Consider the following 21,186-nt stretch of genomic DNA (forward strand, 5'->3'; position numbering starts at 1 on the left):
GCATTGTCGGTCCGGTCGGAAACTGTAAGGGACCCTCGTATGTTTTAGTGAAGATCTCTATACCAAGAAAAGAGCTGTAGTGCGAAACTGAGCACTTGATTAAGAAAGTTTCGGCTTGATTAATCTTCAGAATCCTTTTCAACTGTTTTTCAGTTGCACATTAATTTATTATTTAGAAACATAAACACTAAATAGATGTGCTTACAAAGTATTTCAGCGCTACTAATTCCATTGTGTTATTTTATAGTCAAATCAGTTTTTCCTACTTGGTTAGTTTGAGTTTTTTACAATTTCTATTCAACATTATTTTCTAAAACCTGTAGTTCTGGCTGCAGGTTATCCCAAGTTCATATTCAAATCTGCTTACAATTTTTGCGTCGATAAAATATTATGTAGCTGGTATCTATTACAATCTGCAAACTCTGCAAACTTGGTTGTGTTTTCAACAAATCGCAGAACCTGATGAAAAGCCCAGTTGAAAATGGTTCGTTAAAAATGAAACTCAGCGGCGTCTTATCGCGACATTTGCCGAATATAAAAATCCGATTGACCCCTAATAAGAATCTTTTAAATTTGTTCGCATGGACAAATACGGTCAAAGTTTGTTGATGCCAGACAAATAATTTGTTATATAGTCTATTCTCTACGATTGTTATTTAACCGAAACAAAACGCGACCTGCAAGCCTTCCAGTTTTTATTAGCAGAGGCAATGTTTAATTTTCATAGCAAGATAAAGTGAAATAATTCGTGTAGGATGTTTCTTTATGAAATTTTTTTAGAAAAGATGGCTGAAATTTTGAATTTGCGAGAGATTGAACAATAAAAGTATTTTGTAGCTTGAGTAAAAGAAGTTTTCCAAAAATAAAAGTTCTACTAGGGTTTCTTGACCATGAAGCGAAATAACAAAAGTATCATGGACTTAGCGTTTCCATAATGAAAGATGAAAGGTGTCGAGACCTTTCTTCTCTGTTTTTCACAATGTTATTAATTCTTCTACGCGGCTGTCACCCCCATATTGGGACAAAATGGGTTAATACGAGGGCTGCGTTTTATATTTCGGGATTTTCTTAAACTGCCATCTGGGGACTAACGTTTTTATAGAGACATTAGAAGAAGAAGTTTTGGACGCCACCGGAATACATAAGACGTGTGTAGCCAAAGTCTGACTTTGGTTGTAAAGATGCTGAATTTTAATCTAAGGAGATAAAATTTAATTCGATAAAACTAAAAATCTTGATTGCAATCAGTTCTTCTACCAACGAAAGATCCGAGAGTCTATAAAAATCTATGAACAACCTAATAATCTTAACCGCGACTCAGGTCTCTACCTGTCGCCAATATGAGAATCAGCCATCCGAGATGGTGTTTATGCCTTTCATTTAGCTCCGCCCTCCTCAAACTGTATATAAGCAGGTACAGAGTAAAATTTCGACTCAGCAAGAACCGACGCAGGAGGAATCCAGAAGTTTTGTAAAAGTACTGATGTTTCTTCATGAAATTTTTTTAGAAAGGGGGGCTGAAATTTTGAATTTGGGAGAGATTGAACATTAAAAGTATTTTGTAGCTTGAGTAAAAGAAGTTCTTCAAAAATGAAAGTTCTTTTCTATCGACTTTACGAAAACAAGTAAACATGTATGTGCGATAGTCATCTATGAAGAGACAATTTTGATAATTACAAATTTTTTCCTACTTCATACTTAAAATACCCCATGGACCGATCCAGTCCTCGAAAAGTGCCACTTTGAGGCAGCAACTTATATACCTATGGTCGCGAGCCACTTCGGACACTTCGGGTGCATTAGTCACGCACTTTCGGATGTTTTCGGAAGATTTTTTACCATGCACTGATGGTATTTTGAGGTATCCAAACACTAACGGTAGTGGAAAAAGTGTAGTATGCAGCACATTGATAGACTTTTTCAGTCAGTAATTTAATAAACAATTCGTGACTAAAGTGAAGTTTATCAAATTTGATGCCTAATATACTATTAAATTCAAAATTATAATATCTACGCATATGCACTTTACCTTGGTGAAAACTTCTTCTTTTTCTATGTCATAGAATACTCTCTATAGAATAGAATACCCTTTATTCTAAGACACATTCACATTCCGCAAAAAAGTTTTATTAACTAAAAATTGAACGCTGATTTCATATGATTTGGAATTTGGAACGTTGAAACTGCGTTTGATGTGTTGAACATATCAATGTTCTTTAAGACTGCTACAGTGGATAAGGAGTTTTCTTCCTTAGTTTCACAAATACTTTCAGGCGGCCATATTTAATTGCTAGATCAACAACAACTTGCGGGATTTTACTGTAAGCTAAGGATCTAAAAATGTATAGCCTAATTGTAAAAGCTATATAGTCGCTTACAATCAATGGATTGTTTTGCATTCTGCTTTGATTAAGAGTTAGTGATCTAACATTCGTTTGTCATACTGTATTTAATAAAGTTATAAAGTTACCAGTTTTGTGCTGTGATCTTTGATAAATTTCTCCTATTACGGTATTGCAGAACTTACATAGTGTTATTAGAAAGAGTACAGAACTTATTAAGCTCTGAAAAAGCCAACAGGATGATTGGCGAAACGTTAGCTGGCTCGAGTCAACAAAAACTTGTCCAAAGATCCAAAAAATGTTGATGTGCCCGCCATTGTGCCTTAACTTTGCTTAGACTGAAATTATTGTTGTTTTTTCCATATTTTGCGGTTTTATCATGTTCAAGTACGATATTTACTTGTGTTTGTTATTATTACCTGCAAAACTATCAATTCGCTAGAAAGTATAATGAAATAAACATGTTGGAAATATTTATGGTATAGGGGCTACATTTTCCGCATTGCGCATATAGGAAGACGAACCTGTAAGGTTCACTAAAAGGTCATTTTCTACGTGGTATCTGCGTACCCGCACAAAGACGAGGAAGCAAACGAACCAACTCGTCTGGGGATCTCGTTTTACGGAACGCACTCTACACTGATTTGTATTCTTCACTTATCACTGCTGCTACTATTAAATAAGTCAACCCATAAAACGTTAATTGATTTGTATAGAAGTCGTCTGATTAGTTGGTTTAACTCAGCGGGACTAACGTCAGGTCAATATGGCATCCAGATTCGCTTTTGTTTTCGTCGCGGCTCTCGCAGCATTCCTTGTAAGTGCTTGATTTATGATTTCGGAATAAAAATTCTCATTTTATAATATTAAATACATATTTTTTAAAATCTCTTTAATCATATTTCAAAAAGTTGCAGTAACAGTTCAAGTGACAGCTGTTATCATTGCATAATTTATGAGATTAATAATTATTAATTTATTATTATTATCAATTATATTTAACTCTTGTAGACTTTGCATCTTTTCCTGTAAAAATATGTATTATCCACAGGCAGTCACATGGGAAACCAATGCAACTATAATTCGCAGAGACGCGCCCACTTCTGAGAAGCCTTCGGACCTCGAGCAGGCTTTTAACAACATCAAACACGGCTTTGAGGAGTTCGCCCAAAAAGTTCAGGTAACGATTTTTATTTTGTTTTTGTTTAGCGAAATTTATTGTAGTACGTCGTTCCCATAGAACAATGAACTAGTGCAAAACGTCAGCAAGGCTTTCAACGATCTCGGTGAGAAAATTAAGGAAAGGGGACAGGAAATCATCGACAGGATCAACAGCGAGCAGACAACTCCGAAAAACTGACCTGCCGAAAGTGTCGTTCAGTTATAGCTAAACGTTTTATTAAAAAAATTACGTGGTGGGTTTGTTTCATTAGGAACTGATCGTTAGGTGCTCCTACAAACGGGTGTTCATCAATTTGCTCAAAATCAACGTGGGAAAAGGCTTTTTTTTATATATTTTGTTGGACAGTCAATTTTTGTGCTGGGACGTAAAAGAGTAGACTTGCTAAAAAAGTTAAAAATTAAAAATATTTTTGTGTAAGAGACGGTTCGCTGAAATGAAAAAAAAATGAGTTTAAAAAATATTTTTTAATTAACAATCTTTGTGCTCTCATGGTGTCCGTTCTATTTTGCTCTTAATGACAATTTTGAAAGTACGTTTTTATTTTATAACTTTTCAACAACTTGCGTTTGCATAAATTTAATAGTACATTATTTAAATATATTTGACACTATGAACTTGACAGTGAATTATGACCAGGATTTCTTAGAGTTAAAAAATCTATACTTTAAGAATTCTTAAAAGAGTTCCTGGGTTTTATTAGTGATGAGCCCTTGTTATTTTGAAATATGTTCGCAGCAGTTGTCGTCATATCCACTATGTGTATGTATGTATTTATATGTTGTAGTGTTTTTGGAAGGTAAAAAGTAAATAAATAAAAATAAAACATAATCTATTGATTTATCAAAGTAGCAAACTGATTTTAAACAATAAACATTACGACACAGCAAAAAACCCATTAAATCATCGGTTAATGTGATTAACAATAAGTAAAAGAAGAGAGAAAAATAAATTAATTGTATTAAGCTATACATGATAAACGCGGACTCACTATTTACAAATCTTCTGGATTCCTAATGCGTGGGTCCAGAAGATTGGTAAAATGTATGTGTTGAAAAAATAACCTATGGTATCTAGTATTGGTATTGTAAGGCAGAACTCATAGAATAAGTTAAAGTAGTTTCAAACCATTAAATTTAAAATTTTGAAAAATTTTAAATCAACTAACACTCTCAGAAATATACATTCCATTAGTTCGATTTTTTTTATATGAATATCATAAAAAAGTGACCACACTTCTTCAATAGTAGAATAAACCTAAGTACACATATGAAATGAGAAGTCCAGAAGGTACAGAAAGACAAATTTATCGTCAACATTTAATGCTCATCTTGGGTGTTATAAAAACCTTTATTGAAAAATTTAATTACACAAGTTACCATAACTAGTTATCAGTCAGTGCAAAAATGCACGTAATACAATATCACCACGAATTTAATTTTTCTTCTCTGTGAGCGATTTGTCCAGCTGCTCTTTGATGTTCTTGCTGACCTCCACCACCTGATCTAGCAAGCCCTTGGCGGCATTGGTCAAGTCGTTCTTCAATTCTAATATGAAAACAAAACGATTTTTTTCAATTTTTAAATCTGATGATGTCTCTGCTATACTCACGAGTTGCTTCAGGTTCTGCCGCCTTAGCCAAGCGTTTGGCTTCGGCGATTGCTTTTTCCAGGCCTTCGTCTAGGTTGGTCTTCAGCTCCTTGGCTTTGTTCGTAGCCTCCGGTCCAATCGCAGTCTGCAGCTTGGTGGCGGTCGTGGTGAGAGTCTCCTTCACTTGTTTCAAAACGTTGTCTATGTCGCCTTGGTGTTCCCGGATCTGTGAAGCGACCATCGAGATGATTTACAATGGTCGGATAATGGCTTGTTATATTCACCTGCTTGTTGATATCGTCAACAACGCTTTGTACTTTGGTGGCGAGTTGTTGGCTGTTTTTCTCCAAGTTCTCGATGACTTGTTTCGAGTCAGGGATGTTGCCTTGTACAGCGGTGCTTACATCTTTCACGACCTTTTGCGCATTAGCGGCCAGTTCGTCGATCTGGGATTGTTCCGCTTGCTTAGCTTTGGGTCTGGCCAAAGTGACCTGTAAGAATGATTCTCTGACGCAAAGAAATCGAAAACCGTGGCAATGTGCATGAAAGTTTTAAGCCCGAGTGAGAGAGTATGTAGGCAATTTTGAGAAGCAATAATTAATATTCTTATTACTTTGTAAGATGGTGGTTCAGTGTGCATACGAAAGAATCATAGACCTAGGGTACTTTGCTTTACTATTGAGGGTTGCCTATAAACTAACTCAAACTGACTACTGCATGTTCTTCGTTTTCCTCTGTAATAGTTACTAATTTTGCTGCTGGTGCAGTGGCTAGTTTTAGTTAGTTTAAAGGGATTATATCCCAAAAACCCTTTTTTTTTTTAAATTAAGTAAATGCACACTTTTTCATAAGTTGAAGAAATAAAGATAAAGATAAAGATAAATACTTTTCCAGGACCTCGCAATCTTGTAGGTTGCAGTATAGGATTCGCACGATTTTTTGAAGATATGAATATAGTTTTAAATGAAGGGTGTTTAAATAACAGCAGAAGATGGTGTTATAAACGTAGGTCCGAAAATATTTAGTTTCCGCGATAAGGGGTGATAATTATTAAAAGAAAACAACTTTTGTAATAAAGCACGAAAATCATTGCGTCGTAGGTTTCATGATTACAATTAACTTGGTGGTCATTTCTATTATTTTCTTCAGTATTAATTTTTGGATAAAAAATTAAATGGTCATAAAAATAAGTTTTGTCAATTTCATGATTTTTATTTTGGCACGAGAACAACTCCATAGTCAAAAAAGAGAACTTTCAGTGACTTATACAAGTAACATAAATTAGAAAAAAATCAGTGGCATACATATGTTTTACAATTTTAATTTAGTTTAAGCAAGCAAGCCCATTTTCAACAAAATCGGGCAAAGCATATTTAGCATGTTATAAAAAGGAATCATAATGAAATATTATTATAAAATAATTTAATATAAAATTATTTAACATCCTATATATTATAAAATAAGCAGTTAAGGACTTAGGTTTATATAACCTATTGTTTAGAGGTACCCTGCATAGGGTTATAATTATAAAACAATTATAAAACAACAGTTATAGATTATTATACTGTAGCTAACTAATTGAATAATATGAAAACCACACCTTGTGTAAAAAAATCGATATGAAACTCTATCGATATTGTTGATGTCTGGAATATCGAAAATTTCAGTTAATTTAATTTATATCAGAATTTCAGACTTTTCAAAATAAACAAATCATTTCAAAAAGTAGCAATTTTGTTTGTTTTGGTTAGTTGATGTTTGATGTTTGATCTCTCTTTTGTCTAAGTCGTTCAAAAGCCTCATTTTTTTTCGGAAATTATCGATAAAACACATTCTTCAAATGTAAATTACGAGCTTGCTTCAAATGAGATACCCTGCGTTGCTAACATTTACAAATTCCAATCGAAATTTTCTGATACGTCTTGTGATAAAAAGTAAACAATTATTTTGTAAACATCTACGTGACAACTTATAGCTATTATCAATTTTCAGTATATAAAACAAAAGAAATTCATTGCTCGAAGAATTTATCATATTTCGAATACCTTTTGCGATTGATTCTTGAACTGGAATAATTAGTTTCGAAAAATTCGTACAAAAATTAAGTGTCAAGTACGTAGGTAGGTTAATACAATTTCGTTCTACATTGAATAATAAACGTTAGAGGCCGTGCATCCTGCTATAAGCGAGACAGTTCGATTTAATTTTTGCCGTCGATGCATAAATAATTGCAACCCGCGTTTGTTGTAAAATCGAAATTACGTCAAGGAAAGTTCAATTTTCATCAGCTAAGCATTCCGGACGCTTTCAAATCAATTACGTTGCCATATTTGACGCCGCGAAAAATGACTTCAATATAAAATTCGACTCGCCAAAAGTTGCTAATTATATTTTCGCAATGTCAGGAGTTATCGCCTGATCCTATTAAAAATAGTAAAAGTTATCGGGAATATGTAAACAGTTAGATTAAAGTTCGAATTATTCATCGTGTTTGTTGTTTCTCTAATAAAATATTTTGATAACGGGGAAAATTACGGATGCATTAATCAACAAATAACCGCTGATAAAGTGCTGGAATAATCAACGAATGAATATTTTGCTACGATTTTTTTTGCCATATTTAAAAGCGCAACATTGAGGAAAATTGTGAGGAAATATATCTAAAAATATCTTTTAAAATTCCAGCAATGTGGAGTTGCAACTTTAAAAGAAACAATCTTTTCATCTGCTACCTAATTATAGGTACCTAATAAAACGTACAAGAGATTAGATAATTATATTAAAATTTTAGTTATTGTCTCGTGGGTCAAGCAGAAGAAAAATGTAGAATATTGTTTTAGATTCTTTTCCGAAAAATTAATTGTTACCGCCGACATAGTTAAGAAGCCGCCATTAGCAAAAAGAGGAGCACTAATTAAACCAGTTTTAAAATTATTGAAGTCACTTTGAATTGAAAACAATTAACTAATAGACCTGAACAATGATAACAGCGAACACAAGGAAAATTAATTGGTAATTTATTCCTGTATAAAAGCCATTTCTTTTATCAATTAGCAGTCTCAAAGGCAAAAAGGTTATCGAAAATGCGAAAATCAAATAACATCGGTCTTACCTGGAAAACTAGCAGGGCAGCTACGATGTAAAGCACAAACTTGGCCATGTTGAATGTGTGCTAACTGATGTGCGACAACTGGACTTCGTAAGTGAATAGGCAACACTGTCCGTGTGCTTGATATGTTAGGTCTTTTATAAGTCACAGACGTGCATCGTTGGACCAACCCTGGGGGCCAAGTGTGATAAGCAAAGGTCCTGCATTGGGATCCGTGATCAGGGCCGTACTCTGAATAAAGTTGACTTTGGTAATATCTTTTGCTTGGGGTGTCAAATTAAATGACGTGTTATTTTGTAATTAGAACTAAGACTTTTTTTAAGAAGAAATTCGGAAACCAAATCAGATTATTTCACATAGTTATTAATAAGTTTTTGAATTAATGATTAGTGCTTATTCCGTCACTGCTTACTACCCTTTTAAGAATGTTTCTCTAATAAAGTGCAAACAAGAGTAGGTAAAAAAATTCCAAACGCATCAGAACTAGCTGGATTTTTGTGATAATATCGAGGCCCTTTTTAGGCAGGTAATTTTCCCTAAAAGGGTAAACAACAACGCTAACAACGATAACGTCCACTGAACTTACTGCTCGGCTTTTTCGATTATTTTTTAAGAACGGCCAAATTCCTATTTGTCCCAGCGACCAGTGACGTAGGTAAATAATAAATGCGTGGAGATGAAAGAAATAATGCTGGATGTATCCTTGTGGCCTAAATCGATAGAGTCTCGTTTTTTGTGTTCCTTTTGGTAGTTCCGTACACATTAGCGATGTATTTGTCTATATTCTATTTAGAAATAGGCCAACGATATAAAATGAGAAACTATTCAGTAAACAACGTCTAGTCAACAATGTATTTATGATTAACAAACGAAAAAATCGGGAAAAATCGTTACGCTTTAATCACTGTCTGACAGACGATGACCCATTTGGAAAATTATTAACTTTTTCGAAAATAAAATTCAAGAAGACTGCAAATAGGAAACTGATGTAGATGTGCAATATTTTTTGGCTAATCCCCGAATTTCAGTATGAATGAAAGATCTTTGAGTCTCTACTTTTTCCAAATAACATAAACATAGACTTGTCCGATTCATTCGAATTGACTAGGTTCATGGAAATTGTCGTAAAAATAGATACAAAATCTAAAAATTGTTTTTGCTTTACAGATTTTTTTTTCCTATAGAATGTGATACCTTTTGACTTAAAATTTCAACATACACATACAAAATCTAAAACACCCCAAAAAAGATTAAACTCTGGTAAAATAATTATGACATTATTTTATTTATGTTTCGTTCAAGCTCGCATTGAAGTAGATAACACAGGCCAGCAGATATTTTGATGTCTGCGATATTTTAACTGTTACAAAAAACAAGGATATTTTGTACAGCCACGCAAAATGTCCATTGAGTGCTGGGTATTTATTTTTTTTTAAACCGGTGCAATTCTTTTATATTTCTTTTTCATGGTAGTAAAATGACCCACAGGATTTGAATTTGAACTGTCAATGAAAAGGCACCAATTGCTTATTTATTTCTAGTTTCCTATTATGTTCTCACATAATACGTAGTAATTTTCTTGAGCAAAAATAGGCAGCAGATCCTTTCACAAAAAATTGTAATATTAGTTCCTAGATAAAGTAGATTCCAACAACTAATTCAGCAGACTCCTTTGAGAACTTTAGATATTTTGTAAGCCCGTTCATTTTTTTTTATTGAAACACTGCGGAGTTGTTAAATTTCTTCTTCTAATTCTTCGACGTTGATTTCAGGAAAACTGATGAAGAAGATTAGTTTGTGTTCGGTTACGCAACAAATTTGTGTATAAATTTGTTGGTACCAATCTGTAATTCCAAGATCACTCTGGTTCCCCGAATCCGAAGTAAAATGACCGTAATCATGCCCTGACTTACCCCAAATTTCCTCGTGGAGGATGTGCTGGGTCGAAGGGAATGCGCTGCACCGTTCTACCGGAGGGTTCGACTCTTGAGGGTGTTGCACACTGCTTTTCAAAACAGGTGTTCAAATTTCCGACTCGCAACGCGCAATTCTCGATTCCGGCACGGCCGCTCGCGAAGTGCCGGAGGCAGGTAAAAATGGAGTAACAAAAAATGTATATATAAAAGAAGGAAAGGTTTCCCGGGAATAAAGGAGGGAGAACAAGACGGAGTATACAGTTGTCAAGGCATGTATATACGCACAAAATAATAATAATTAAACTATATCCCGAAACCCAAAGCACTTCCTAAAGTGAATGAATACCACCCAACGTAAACAAAAAAATCATTCGTAAAGTTAAATAAAAGTAAGATAAAAAAAGAAAAAGAAATACAAAAGTAAATGGAGACAGAACATTCCGCCCTCCCTGAAAATACCTGAGGGATCGGAAGGTTATTTTCTGAATCACATCGCTAGAGGAAGAGGGCAAAGCTTAACTAGGGGTCGCTTAATCAAACCCTTTGCGGTCCTTACGGTAGCCACTCTTGCAATATTATCTGCACCGGGATGCAGTTCTGCTATGCGACCTAGTGCCCATTTTAATGGAGAAGTCTGTTCGTCTTTGATTAAGACCATAGTATTGGAGTCAACGGACGCATTGTGGTCGTTCCACTTTGCCCGTTGTTGCAGTGTATGTAGATAGTCTTTGTGCCACCGACGCCAAAAGTCGCGATGCAATCTTTGCAAAAGTTGCCATCTAGATAACAAGTTCAATTTTAACTGACTTGTATCGGGATTTGGAATAACCGACAGAGGCTCTAAGGATAAAAAATGGCCCGGCGTCAACGCGGTCAAATCGCTTGGGTCCGTGCTAACGGGACATAAGGGTCTAGAGTTCAAGATAGCTTCGACTTGAGTCGTGCAAGTGTAAAGCTCCTCAAAGGTAAGAATTTGTTCGCCGATAACACGCAGTAAATGTGTTTTCGCCGACTTAATGTTCCTTTCCCATAGGCCCCCCATATGGGGTGCAGAAGGAGGGTTGAAATGCCATCGGATTGACTCGTGTATAGCTACGTGAGCATAGATTTCTTTAAGATGTTTTGAGGCGGCAACAAAATTAGTGCCGTTGTCCGAGTAAACGTTACTGACGCGGCCACGCCGTGCTATGAAACGTCGAAATGCGGCTAAAAAAGTATCGGCCGATAAATCGGAGACAATTTCCAAGTGCACTGCTTTAGTGCAGCAGCAAATAAACAGTACGATGTAGGCTTTAAGTCTCTTGGCGCCGCGTAAGCGATTCATGGTAATAGGAAAACTTCCCGTTAGATCAACACCCACGTTTTCAAAAGCTTTGGCTTGTGAAACCCGAAATTTTGGCAAGTTTCCCAGAAGGGGCTGAAAAGGCGTCGGGTGCGTACGCCAGCAAGTGATACAACGCGAAATTATTTTGCGTATAAGTTTCTTAGCCCCACATATCCAGTAATTTTGGAAAAGTAGAAAGAGTGTGGTTTGTACGCCGGTATGCATATATTTCTCGTGCAAATCCTTAATAAGTAAATCTGTAAACCGAGAATTTCTGGGTAAGAGTATCGGATATTTTTTATCGTAATCTAGTTCTGAATTACATAGACGTCCGCCAACACGCCAAATATCATTTTGATCTAAGAACGGATTGAGCTTCCTGAAAACTTTAGGTAGACGTTTACCTTTTTTGAGGAGTGAAATTTCGTTAGCAAAATAGCTCTGTTGAATATGTTTAACAAAGGTGTTAGTTGCGCTTTGTAATTCGAAAAAGAGTAGCCATGAAGGAGCAGTAAGAACCTTTGGTTCGTAAAATGTTTTGGAACGAATATTATGTATAAATCTTAGAACGTAGCCTAAAACCCGAATAAGTTTTCTAGCATTAGAGATGTTGTTTAACATAGTGTCTAAAAAGTGTGGTGTTATCGTCGACGTGAGTACAATTCTGCGCTCTTCTTCGAAAGCTTCGGAAGGGGTTTCGATTTTAATTTTAGTAAATTCCCACAATTCTTGCGAAGTGCGAAGAAATGCGGGTCCCTGCCACCAAAGCGTACATTGTATTAAATCCGAGGGAAGTAAACCACGTGAGCCGGGATCCGCGGCGTTGAATTCGGACGGAACGTGGTTCCAGTCGCAAGCCGCAATTTTTTCTTGAATATAAGTCACCCGGTTGGCCACGAAAGTTTTCCACCCGAAAGAAGCACCTTTTATCCACGAAAGGGCGACGGTACTATCCGTAAAGGCGATGACGTTTTGGAAAATTATCTTGTTAGCAAAGGAGCGTTGTACAAAATGCATTAATTTGGCAAGTAAGACCGCAGAACAAAGTTCTAATCTTGGAAGGCTAATTCTCTTAACTGGCGCTACTTTCGACTTTGCGCACACAAAGTACGATTTGTAGGTGCCATCCTGGTTCGAAACGCGAAAAAATATAGTGGCGCACATGCCTCGCTCAGACGCGTCGCAGAAGCCCACAATCTGACAAAAAATGGAATTGGAAAGGTCAATCGAACGGGGTATTTTAAAATCCGAAAACAAATTAAGTTCGCTGACGAATGTTTTCCATTTTAAAATAATGTCCGCGGGTGCAAGCTCATCCCAATCCAATTTCAATTGCCACAAGTATTGAATTAGAGTTTTTGCCAGAAATGTGACCGGGGTAAGCATACCTAGTGGATCATAACATCTAGCAAGTGTACTAAGTAAATTTCTTTTAGTGCATAATTTAGTAGTGCAAGTAAAAGAGTAAAAAAAAAGGTCTGTTTGCGGATCCCACCGCAAACCTAGTATTTTTAACGGAGTATCATTCTCCAAATCGAGGGAAAAGTCGCGAATCCGTACGTGGGTTTCTGGTAAATCCGCGAGTAATTTAGGTTCATTGGAAGCCCATTTTTTAAGTTCGAAACCTCCCCGACGGAGCAGTTCTATTAGCTGGTTTTTCATAAGCGAAAGTTGCTCTAAATCTGGACAAGAAACCGCACAATCATCTATATAAACCGACTCTTTTAGAATCTTAGAAGCGAGGGGTAGGTCGTGATAATCATCAGCTAATTGTAACAGCGTTCGAATCGCCAAGTATGGAGAGCAATTTATCCCAAAAGTTACGGTTTGTAATTCGTAATCGGACACTGGATCCTCGGAATTAAAACGCCATAAGATTCTTTGGTATTTCCTTTGACTTGATTCAACATTTATCATGCGATACATTTTTGAAATGTCAGTGACGAAACAATATTTATGTAGTCGAAAATTAAGCAGAATGGTTACCAAATCGCGTTGTAACTTAGGACCGGCGTATAACACCTGATTTAGACTTGGCTTATTGGTTGCATGGCTTGACGCATCGAATACAATCCGTACGGGAGTACTTCGAGAATCTTCTTTTATAACCGCGTGATGCCCGATATAAAAATATTCGTGCAAATGTTCATCGCTGGGGCGCGAAACCGGACGCATATGGCCCATGGCTAAATATTCCTCCATGATCTCGGAATAGGTATGGTATAAGTCTTTGTTACGTAGCAACCGGTTTTCTAAAGAGTAAAACCGCTTAAGGGTGAGAGCTCGGGTGTCTCCAAAATCCGGAGATGTGATTCGGAATGGCAAAGAAACTGTATATCTACCGTTCGTATCGCGGGTAGTTGTATCTGCATAGTATTTTTCGCAATAAATATCTGAAGGTGGCTTTTGAAGCACATTGGGAATTTCCTCGGTTTCCCAGAATTTTTGTAGGGCATTATTTAGGTCGATATTTGACACCGTAGTAAAATACGCGGATATGGTTTTAGAATTGTATGGGCCGGCATCCAAAGGCATTTTACCGATTAAGGTCCAACCGAAAACTGTAAGCAAGTAGGGACATTGGATCCAAAGTAAAGACGACCGTCCTGTATAAGAGATCCATAAATTTCAGCACCAATAAGAAGTTGTACTTCGGATTGAGTATACCATTGAGGATCAGCGAGCTTTAGTCCTTTTAAAAATTCTAAAGAATTTGGATCAAACGACATGTTTGGCATTTTGTTACAAATTTGATCGACTACAACAGTTTCTACATGAAACGTGTGTGATTTGGTGGCAAGTGGCGCAATTTCGCAATGTACCGCGCTGTATGCGGACATACTCATACTTTCTAAGCCGTTAATACTTATTGAAATATTGTATTTAGAAAGACCCAGCATTGTAGCGCACCTTTTTGTAAGAAATGAGGTTTGAGCACCCGAATCTAGAATAGCGCGAATTGGTTGCCAATTCCCATGAACGTCACGAATATGTAATAACGCGGTCGAAAGCAGGGTATCGTGATCATTTAGAGCTATGCCGACAGTGATATTTCTGTGTAGAGTCAGTTCGTCTGATTCTTGCATACTCCGAGATTCCGAAACTGGTGATCCGGGGGGAGGGGAAGGGTTGCCTTTTAAACATAAAAGGCTATGATGCTTGTAACCGCAATGTCTGCATCTTTTCTGTGAAGAACATTGGGCCACGACATGTAAGTTTGCCAAGCAATTAGTGCAACCTTTGTTATTTTTAATGAAATTAACGCGTTCGTGCACTGGTTGAGCCAAAAAGGCATCGCATCTGTATATCAAATGACCTTTCTTGCACCAAAAACATGTGTTCTGTTTTAACGATAAAGGTCGTTGACTTTTATTTGTAAAAAAGGCGTTAGTATGTTTACGAGGGGATCGCGTAAAGTTCGAATGATTGGATTTCGGCGGAACGTTTTGTTTTAGTGATAACTCGAGCGACTCTAACGCGGTGCAGTGCTGCTCAAGAAAATTATAAATGTCACCGTATGTGGGCATTTCATTAGATGAATGCTTTTGTTCAAACAGTTTACGCGTGACTGGATCTAAGCGGTCCAGTAAAATATTTGCCATAATAAAACACCACTGCGACGTCACGTAACCCATGTTTTGTAAACAGTTATCTTTAAATGTATCTAAGAGCCTACGGAGGCTAATGACGTCATCACTCGGAAGGCGCGGAGAATGTTCTATAGCTTTCCAATAAGAAACAGCACGCAAGCGTTTATTGTCATATCTATTTATTAACGCGTCATAGGCCGTAGTATAATTCTCACCAATTAATTTAATATTTTTTATTAAATTTAAAGCCGGCCCCTTTAAGACAGTACGCAGATATTTAAACTTTTCAATATCGGAACATCCCCGTGAATGTATTATCGCGTTATATATTTCAATGAATGAGGGAAACTCCTCGATGTCTCCGGAAAAACTAGGGACGTTTAGTTTGGGCAAAGAATATTCTTGTTCTGGTACAATTATAGTTTGATTGTGTTCCCTGCTTTGGGTTAAATCAACCGTTTCTGTTTCGAATAAATCAAAATAAGTGGACTCGATTTCTACGCATCTCGTTAAGAAATTGGTTTGAATGTTATGCTCCTCCGCAAGAGCCTCGGAATCGTCTGCAAGTAGAGAGATTACCGCAAGGTGATGTTTTTCAAAATTCTTGTTACATGAATCCAATTTTTTAAAATTAATTTTAAATTTGGGCAGGGTTCGTTTTGGCATGATTAGCCGAGGATTCGATCAGGTCCAACTGATTAAGCACGGTTTGACGCAGGGCTTGAGCGCACGCAATTTTTCTTTCTTTCTCACCTGCAGGAGGCATGGTAAAAGTAGTAGGATTATGATTCGTAAATAGCGAAACAAATACCAAATTTATTAGGTACTTTTGGAAGCGCCCCCGTATTCTACACTCAACGGTCGCGTTTGGGATGGCTTCCAACAACAAGTCTAATGTTTATGGATTCGTAAAAAAAAAATAATTGTATTGAGAATTCAAAGCAAATTATTGAATTTGGCAGGCACCGTATTGACCGGCAGGTGAGACAAAAAAAAAGGGATTTCGCCGGAGCGAGTTCGCGATTATTTTTTGTCGTCTTTGGAACGAGAAAGACAACCTACATACACGTGCAAATAGCAGAAATCAAGATGTATTTTTTGATTTAGAATCGGTCGTTTCTCAATTTGTATATTGAGAGTTTATGACACCATTTTCTAGGGGGCATACGAAGGCATAGTAGTATATTGAAGAAATAAGTAATAACCTAGGATGTGCTTTGGAAAAGTAAAATGAATAAAAGGAAAAATATTCTTGAGTAAATAAGCGGTTATGCAATGTCTCAAGAGTAAGGATTCGGCTCACAGAGGATCCGGCTCGAAGGACCAATAGTTTGTGTTCGGTTACGCAACAAATTTGTGTATAAATTTGTTGGTACCAATCTGTAATTCCAAGATCACTCTGGTTCCCCGAATCCGAAGTAAAATGACCGTAATCATGCCCTGACTTACCCCAAATTTCCTCGTGGAGGATGTGCTGGGTTGAAGGGAATGCGCTGCACCGTTCTACCGGAGGGTTCGACTCTTGAGGGTGTTGCACACTGCTTTTCAAAACAGGTGTTCAAATTTCCGACTCGCAACGCGCAATTCTCGATTCCGGCACGGCCGCTCGCGAAGTGCCGGAGGCAGGTAAAAATGGAGTAACAAAAAATGTATATATAAAAGAAGGAAAGGTTTCCCGGGAATAAAGGAGGGAGAACAAGACGGAGTATACAGTTGTCAAGGCATGTATATACGCACAAAATAATAATAATTAAACTATATCCCGAAACCCAAAGCACTTCCTAAAGTGAATGAATACCACCCAACGTAAACAAAAAAATCATTCGTAAAGTTAGATAAAAGTAAGATAAAAAAAGAAAAAGAAATACAAAAGTAAATGGAGACAGAAAAAAGATAATATGTATTTCTTCCGAGTGCACTACTGGTGTCTTCTGTCTACATCAGGATATGTCCATTGATTGATATGTCCTTTAATGTTAACGAGACAAATATAGCAGTCGTCATTTTGATTTCACGGTTCTCTCCAAATCATTAGCACATTTCCTTTTTCATTTGTTTTACAAAGACATGTGAGACCCAAGATTTATGCTGATCTCCCAAATGAACTCCAAAATAAACAAGATAGGCTCTTTTCACGTAGTCAGAAATAGTTTTTCTGCTCTCATTCGAAACATATTCACCATGCAAATAACCCAAAACGTAGGAATTATTTACAGAGGTATTGTACGACCAAAAATATTGTACATTTATTGCTTTGACGTTTTACGTACCTTCGCTCGACCGTGGTAAAACCCATCCCAACAGATATTTATTCTGCATTATTTGTAGACACTTGAAATTTTTATTTGAAACATAAATGTACATAAATAAGCATTCATGCTGCGGGGTATTTTCGAATAAGTAGAAGAGTTTATTTTAATATCAGTTGTATGTATACTTCTTAAGAGTTTAATCTAAATTTGCAATATGTTCGTATATGAATGAATGAAGGTATTTGAATGTGATCCTTCCAGTAAGCACGTATTTATCTACCTGATTCTAGAGCTTTGACCCTGACAGTCTGTTTTCACTGGATAGTTCAAAGAGTAAGGGTAAGTACCCGTACTCTAATTATCTTACAGGTAAGTAAGAGAACGATCAGTGACGGAGTTGATCATTGAATTAGCTGACGACAGTAGCGATAGTGACGATTTTTTAAGTGAGTGATAATTATTATTATATTTAATATTGTGTATATTAATACTGATACTATGTAGAAATGCAATGAAATAGAACGTAAAAAATTGTTACTTTCTACTAGTTTTTTTTATGTACATGGTTTCCTAGAATTGTTTGGCGAAAAAGATTGAAAACATATATGCCGCTTGTTAGTTTTTAATTCAGACTTTTGATACTATAAAACGAGGGATAAATCGCAGAACTAATAGTGGAATTGTGTATAATTCTTTTCTTATTAACAATTCTTTTAAAATTCTTTGTTTCTTGAAAAGGCTTCCCGTTCTAGTTATAAGGGGTGTTTTTTTTTCGATGTATAGAACTTTAAGTTGCAATAAAACAACGATGGATTATTCGATTGACATGAATTTTATTTATCCGAAAGATAATCTTGTGGCATTACATTTTAAATATAATTTCCGGCATATGACCGCCACGGCTGGCGCGGATGTAATCCAATCTGGACGTCCAATTTTCGATTACTTCCAACATTTGTGGCCTTATATCGGCAATAATACGGCGAATGTTGTCTTCCAAATGGTCAAGCTTTTGTGGCTTATCCGCATAGACCAATGACTTTACATAGCCCCACAGAAAGTAGTCTAGCGGTGTTAAATCACAAGATCTTGGAGGCCAATTCACAGGTCCAAAACGTGAAATTAGGCGGTCACCAAACGTGTCTTTCAATAAATCGATTGTGGCACGAGCTGTGTGACATGTTGCGCCGTCTTGTTGAAATCAGATCTTCTGGACATCATGGTTATTCAATTCAGGAATGAAAGAGTTAGTAATCATAGCTCTATACGGATCACCATTGACTGTAACGTTCTGGCCATCATCGTTTTTGAAGAAGTACGGACCAGTGATTCCACCAGTCCATAAAGCGCACCAAACAGTCAGTTTTTCTGGATATAACGGTGTTCGAAATGTGGAAGTTTTGTTTGTTGACGTAGCCATTCAACCAGAAGTGCGCTTCATCGCTAAACAAAATTCGCTTATGAAAATCGGGAACAACGGCAATCTCGTTTTGGGCCCATTCGACGGATCTACGCCTTACTTGATGATCGTTTGGCTTCAATTCTTGCACGAGTTGGATTTTGTAAGCACGTAAACCAAGATCCTTCCGTAAAATCTTCCATAAAGTGGATGGACATAGATCCAATTCCTGTGCTCGATGGACTCATTCGGGTCTTCCTCAATGCTACGCTCTGCAGCAGCAATAGGTCTTCTGTACGCACCGTACGGCGTCTCTGGGGATGCGAGTTATCAATAAGAGTAAACGTGGTGCGAAAACGTTCCATGGTTAATCGAATTAACTGTTCTGATGGACGATTTTGTCGACGATAAAATGGGCGTTGTTCAGGAGTGAGTCTATTCATGATGAATTGCCAAACCAAACTGAGAATAAATCACTTGACCGCTGTTAAATCGGTCGCCATCTTGAACAGCAATGTCAACTTAAAGTTCTATACATCGAAAAAAACACCCATTACTTGAACCAGGACGCAATGCCCTTGCAAACTTATTAGTTATTATTAATAATAATAAATAATTAAATTAATAAGGAACAAATAAAATGTCAGCGTAATTTGTAATTATGATGAAACCAGATACACAAATAAACAAAATCGATATTTTAGAGGTACCTACAATTCAAAATGGGTTAGTAGAAAAACAAAATACAGGTTCGTCCGTAATATGCCAAAAAGCTATCAAAGCGATATTTTGCGAATTAGATTTAAGCAACAATGAGTGCATTCTTTGTCATTATTCATTATGCCTATGGCATATTAAAATTAAAAAAAAAACATTAATTAGAATAATGAATGTCTACGCTAATGTCAATTGTAATCCATCGAATACTTATTCTTAATGAACTGTTTTCAAGCAAGCTATTTACTCGACAGCGGTGTGTTTTATAGAAAGAAATCAATTCTTTGCTTAGAAATGATGACCCTACAATAATTTTCAAAAAAAGTAACGGAGCGGTACCAATAAAATAGGCAATACATTCTATAGCGAGATTATAAGCTGCTACCAACCCCCTCTTCATATTATCTGAAAAAATATGCAACAAAATGTAATCGTCTTCACCAAAAATATTTTATTTTCAAGAAATTTTTATTTCTCTATCATCCAAGTATTTTTGGAAATATACTAACCAAAACTTAGACAAAATTATTACTTACTTAACATTACTTTCGAAAATTTCGTAATATACTAAATCAGGCACAGCCAAATAACTTAGTATAGGAAAACTAGGCCAGGCACAAGTCCAAATGTCAAATTTTTCATTATTTGTTTTTTTTTCAATTTGTTTGTTACGTTTATACTACTTTAAATTATTTAATGTCAAATGATCTAATTTATTGCTTTATGTTTCTCCCTTGGCAGAACTAATCTTATTCAACCCGTATTTCGGAAACTCAAACTGGTAGAAAGGATCTGGTTGCATTTTTCGGGTCAGCACATTACAAACATATAAAATGAATTGTTGAATTTCACTTCACTGTTTGTTATTTTGCAGTCTTAAGCGAAAAGTGGAAAAGAAAAGCTGGGGCAGGTTTTTTTAAAAATATTTATTATTGCGAGATACAATAAAATAAATACCTAAACATTAATAATACTCATAACGTTTATACAGAAAAATGCGTGGGCTTACACAACCGCAGAAGCCGTTTTTGTCAGTCTACAAAGGATAGGAATTTGTGCATCGCCGTCGGAAAATAGTTTCGTTCAAAATATTAACGTAATAAAATGTCCAACGACCACACTTTTTCCGTTGCGTTCGTATATTGGAAAAACAACTGAATTGCTTACAAATTCCGCGCGACGCAGTTGTGTCGCCCACGTCGACGCTCCAAAATAAAATAGAATTGAACCTACAAGGAATTTTTGCTAAAACTACCAGTGCCGAAGTATCCTGTGGTTGGGTTCGTTGGAGAAATAGAAGCCGTCGCCCTGCGACAGCCATCTTTCCTTGATCATGTCGGAACCCTTCTCGCCGATCATGATGGCTGGGGCATTCGTATTACCCGTTGTCACTTTAGGCATGATGCTGGTGTCTATGACACGTAGCCGGTCGATGCCGTGGACCTGCAATTAGAATTAACTTGAGACTAACCAAAAGTCTCTACCTCTTGTTTGGGTTAGTTTGGTTTGGTCGGGGAAATAGAAATGTTAATTAGTAATCAAGTGTAAACCACATAACATAGGTTTTGGACCAGCGATGGAGTCTTTGCACAATAAATTACTTTTAAGGAAATGGGATCAAGTGTCAATCGACAAATATGTTCAATTTATTTAGATAGCGCAAGTTCCGTAATTCGTGTCCCCATAAGGCAATTACATGATTCATTACAGGGACAGCTGATATGGGTGGCTGTATTTAACCACTTACTGATGTATCAGAATACTGAG

The 21,186-nt window shown here is 36.5% G+C and overlaps 2 protein-coding genes across 2 annotated transcripts in view; both read right to left on the bottom strand.

Moving 5' to 3' along the window:
- Positions 1–3,744: 3,744 nt before the first annotated feature.
- LOC132706561 (uncharacterized) lies at positions 3,745–8,380 on the bottom strand. The gene is made up of 4 exons (XM_060677944.1): positions 8,225–8,380; positions 5,397–5,603; positions 5,134–5,338; positions 3,745–5,069 (listed from the first exon to the last, which is right to left on the bottom strand). The coding sequence occupies exons 1-4, from the start codon at positions 8,270–8,272 to the stop codon at positions 4,957–4,959; spliced, it is 573 nt and encodes a 190-aa protein (XP_060533927.1). The 5' UTR covers positions 8,273–8,380; the 3' UTR covers positions 3,745–4,956.
- Positions 8,381–20,359: 11,979 nt separating this feature from the next.
- Positions 20,360–21,186, bottom strand: part of LOC132705984 (glucose dehydrogenase [FAD, quinone]) — a 59,160-nt gene continuing 58,333 nt past the window's right edge. The window contains exon 7 of the mRNA XM_060676999.1: positions 20,360–20,862. Within this exon, the coding sequence (XP_060532982.1) occupies positions 20,671–20,862 (192 nt within the window). The 3' untranslated portion in view covers positions 20,360–20,670. The remainder of the gene's footprint in view (positions 20,863–21,186) is intronic.

The sequence above is a fragment of the Cylas formicarius genome, unplaced genomic scaffold (genome assembly GCF_029955315.1).
Source record: "Cylas formicarius isolate icCylForm1 unplaced genomic scaffold, icCylForm1.1 PGA_scaffold_8__14_contigs__length_24414737, whole genome shotgun sequence".
NCBI lineage: Eukaryota > Metazoa > Arthropoda > Insecta > Coleoptera > Brentidae > Cylas > Cylas formicarius.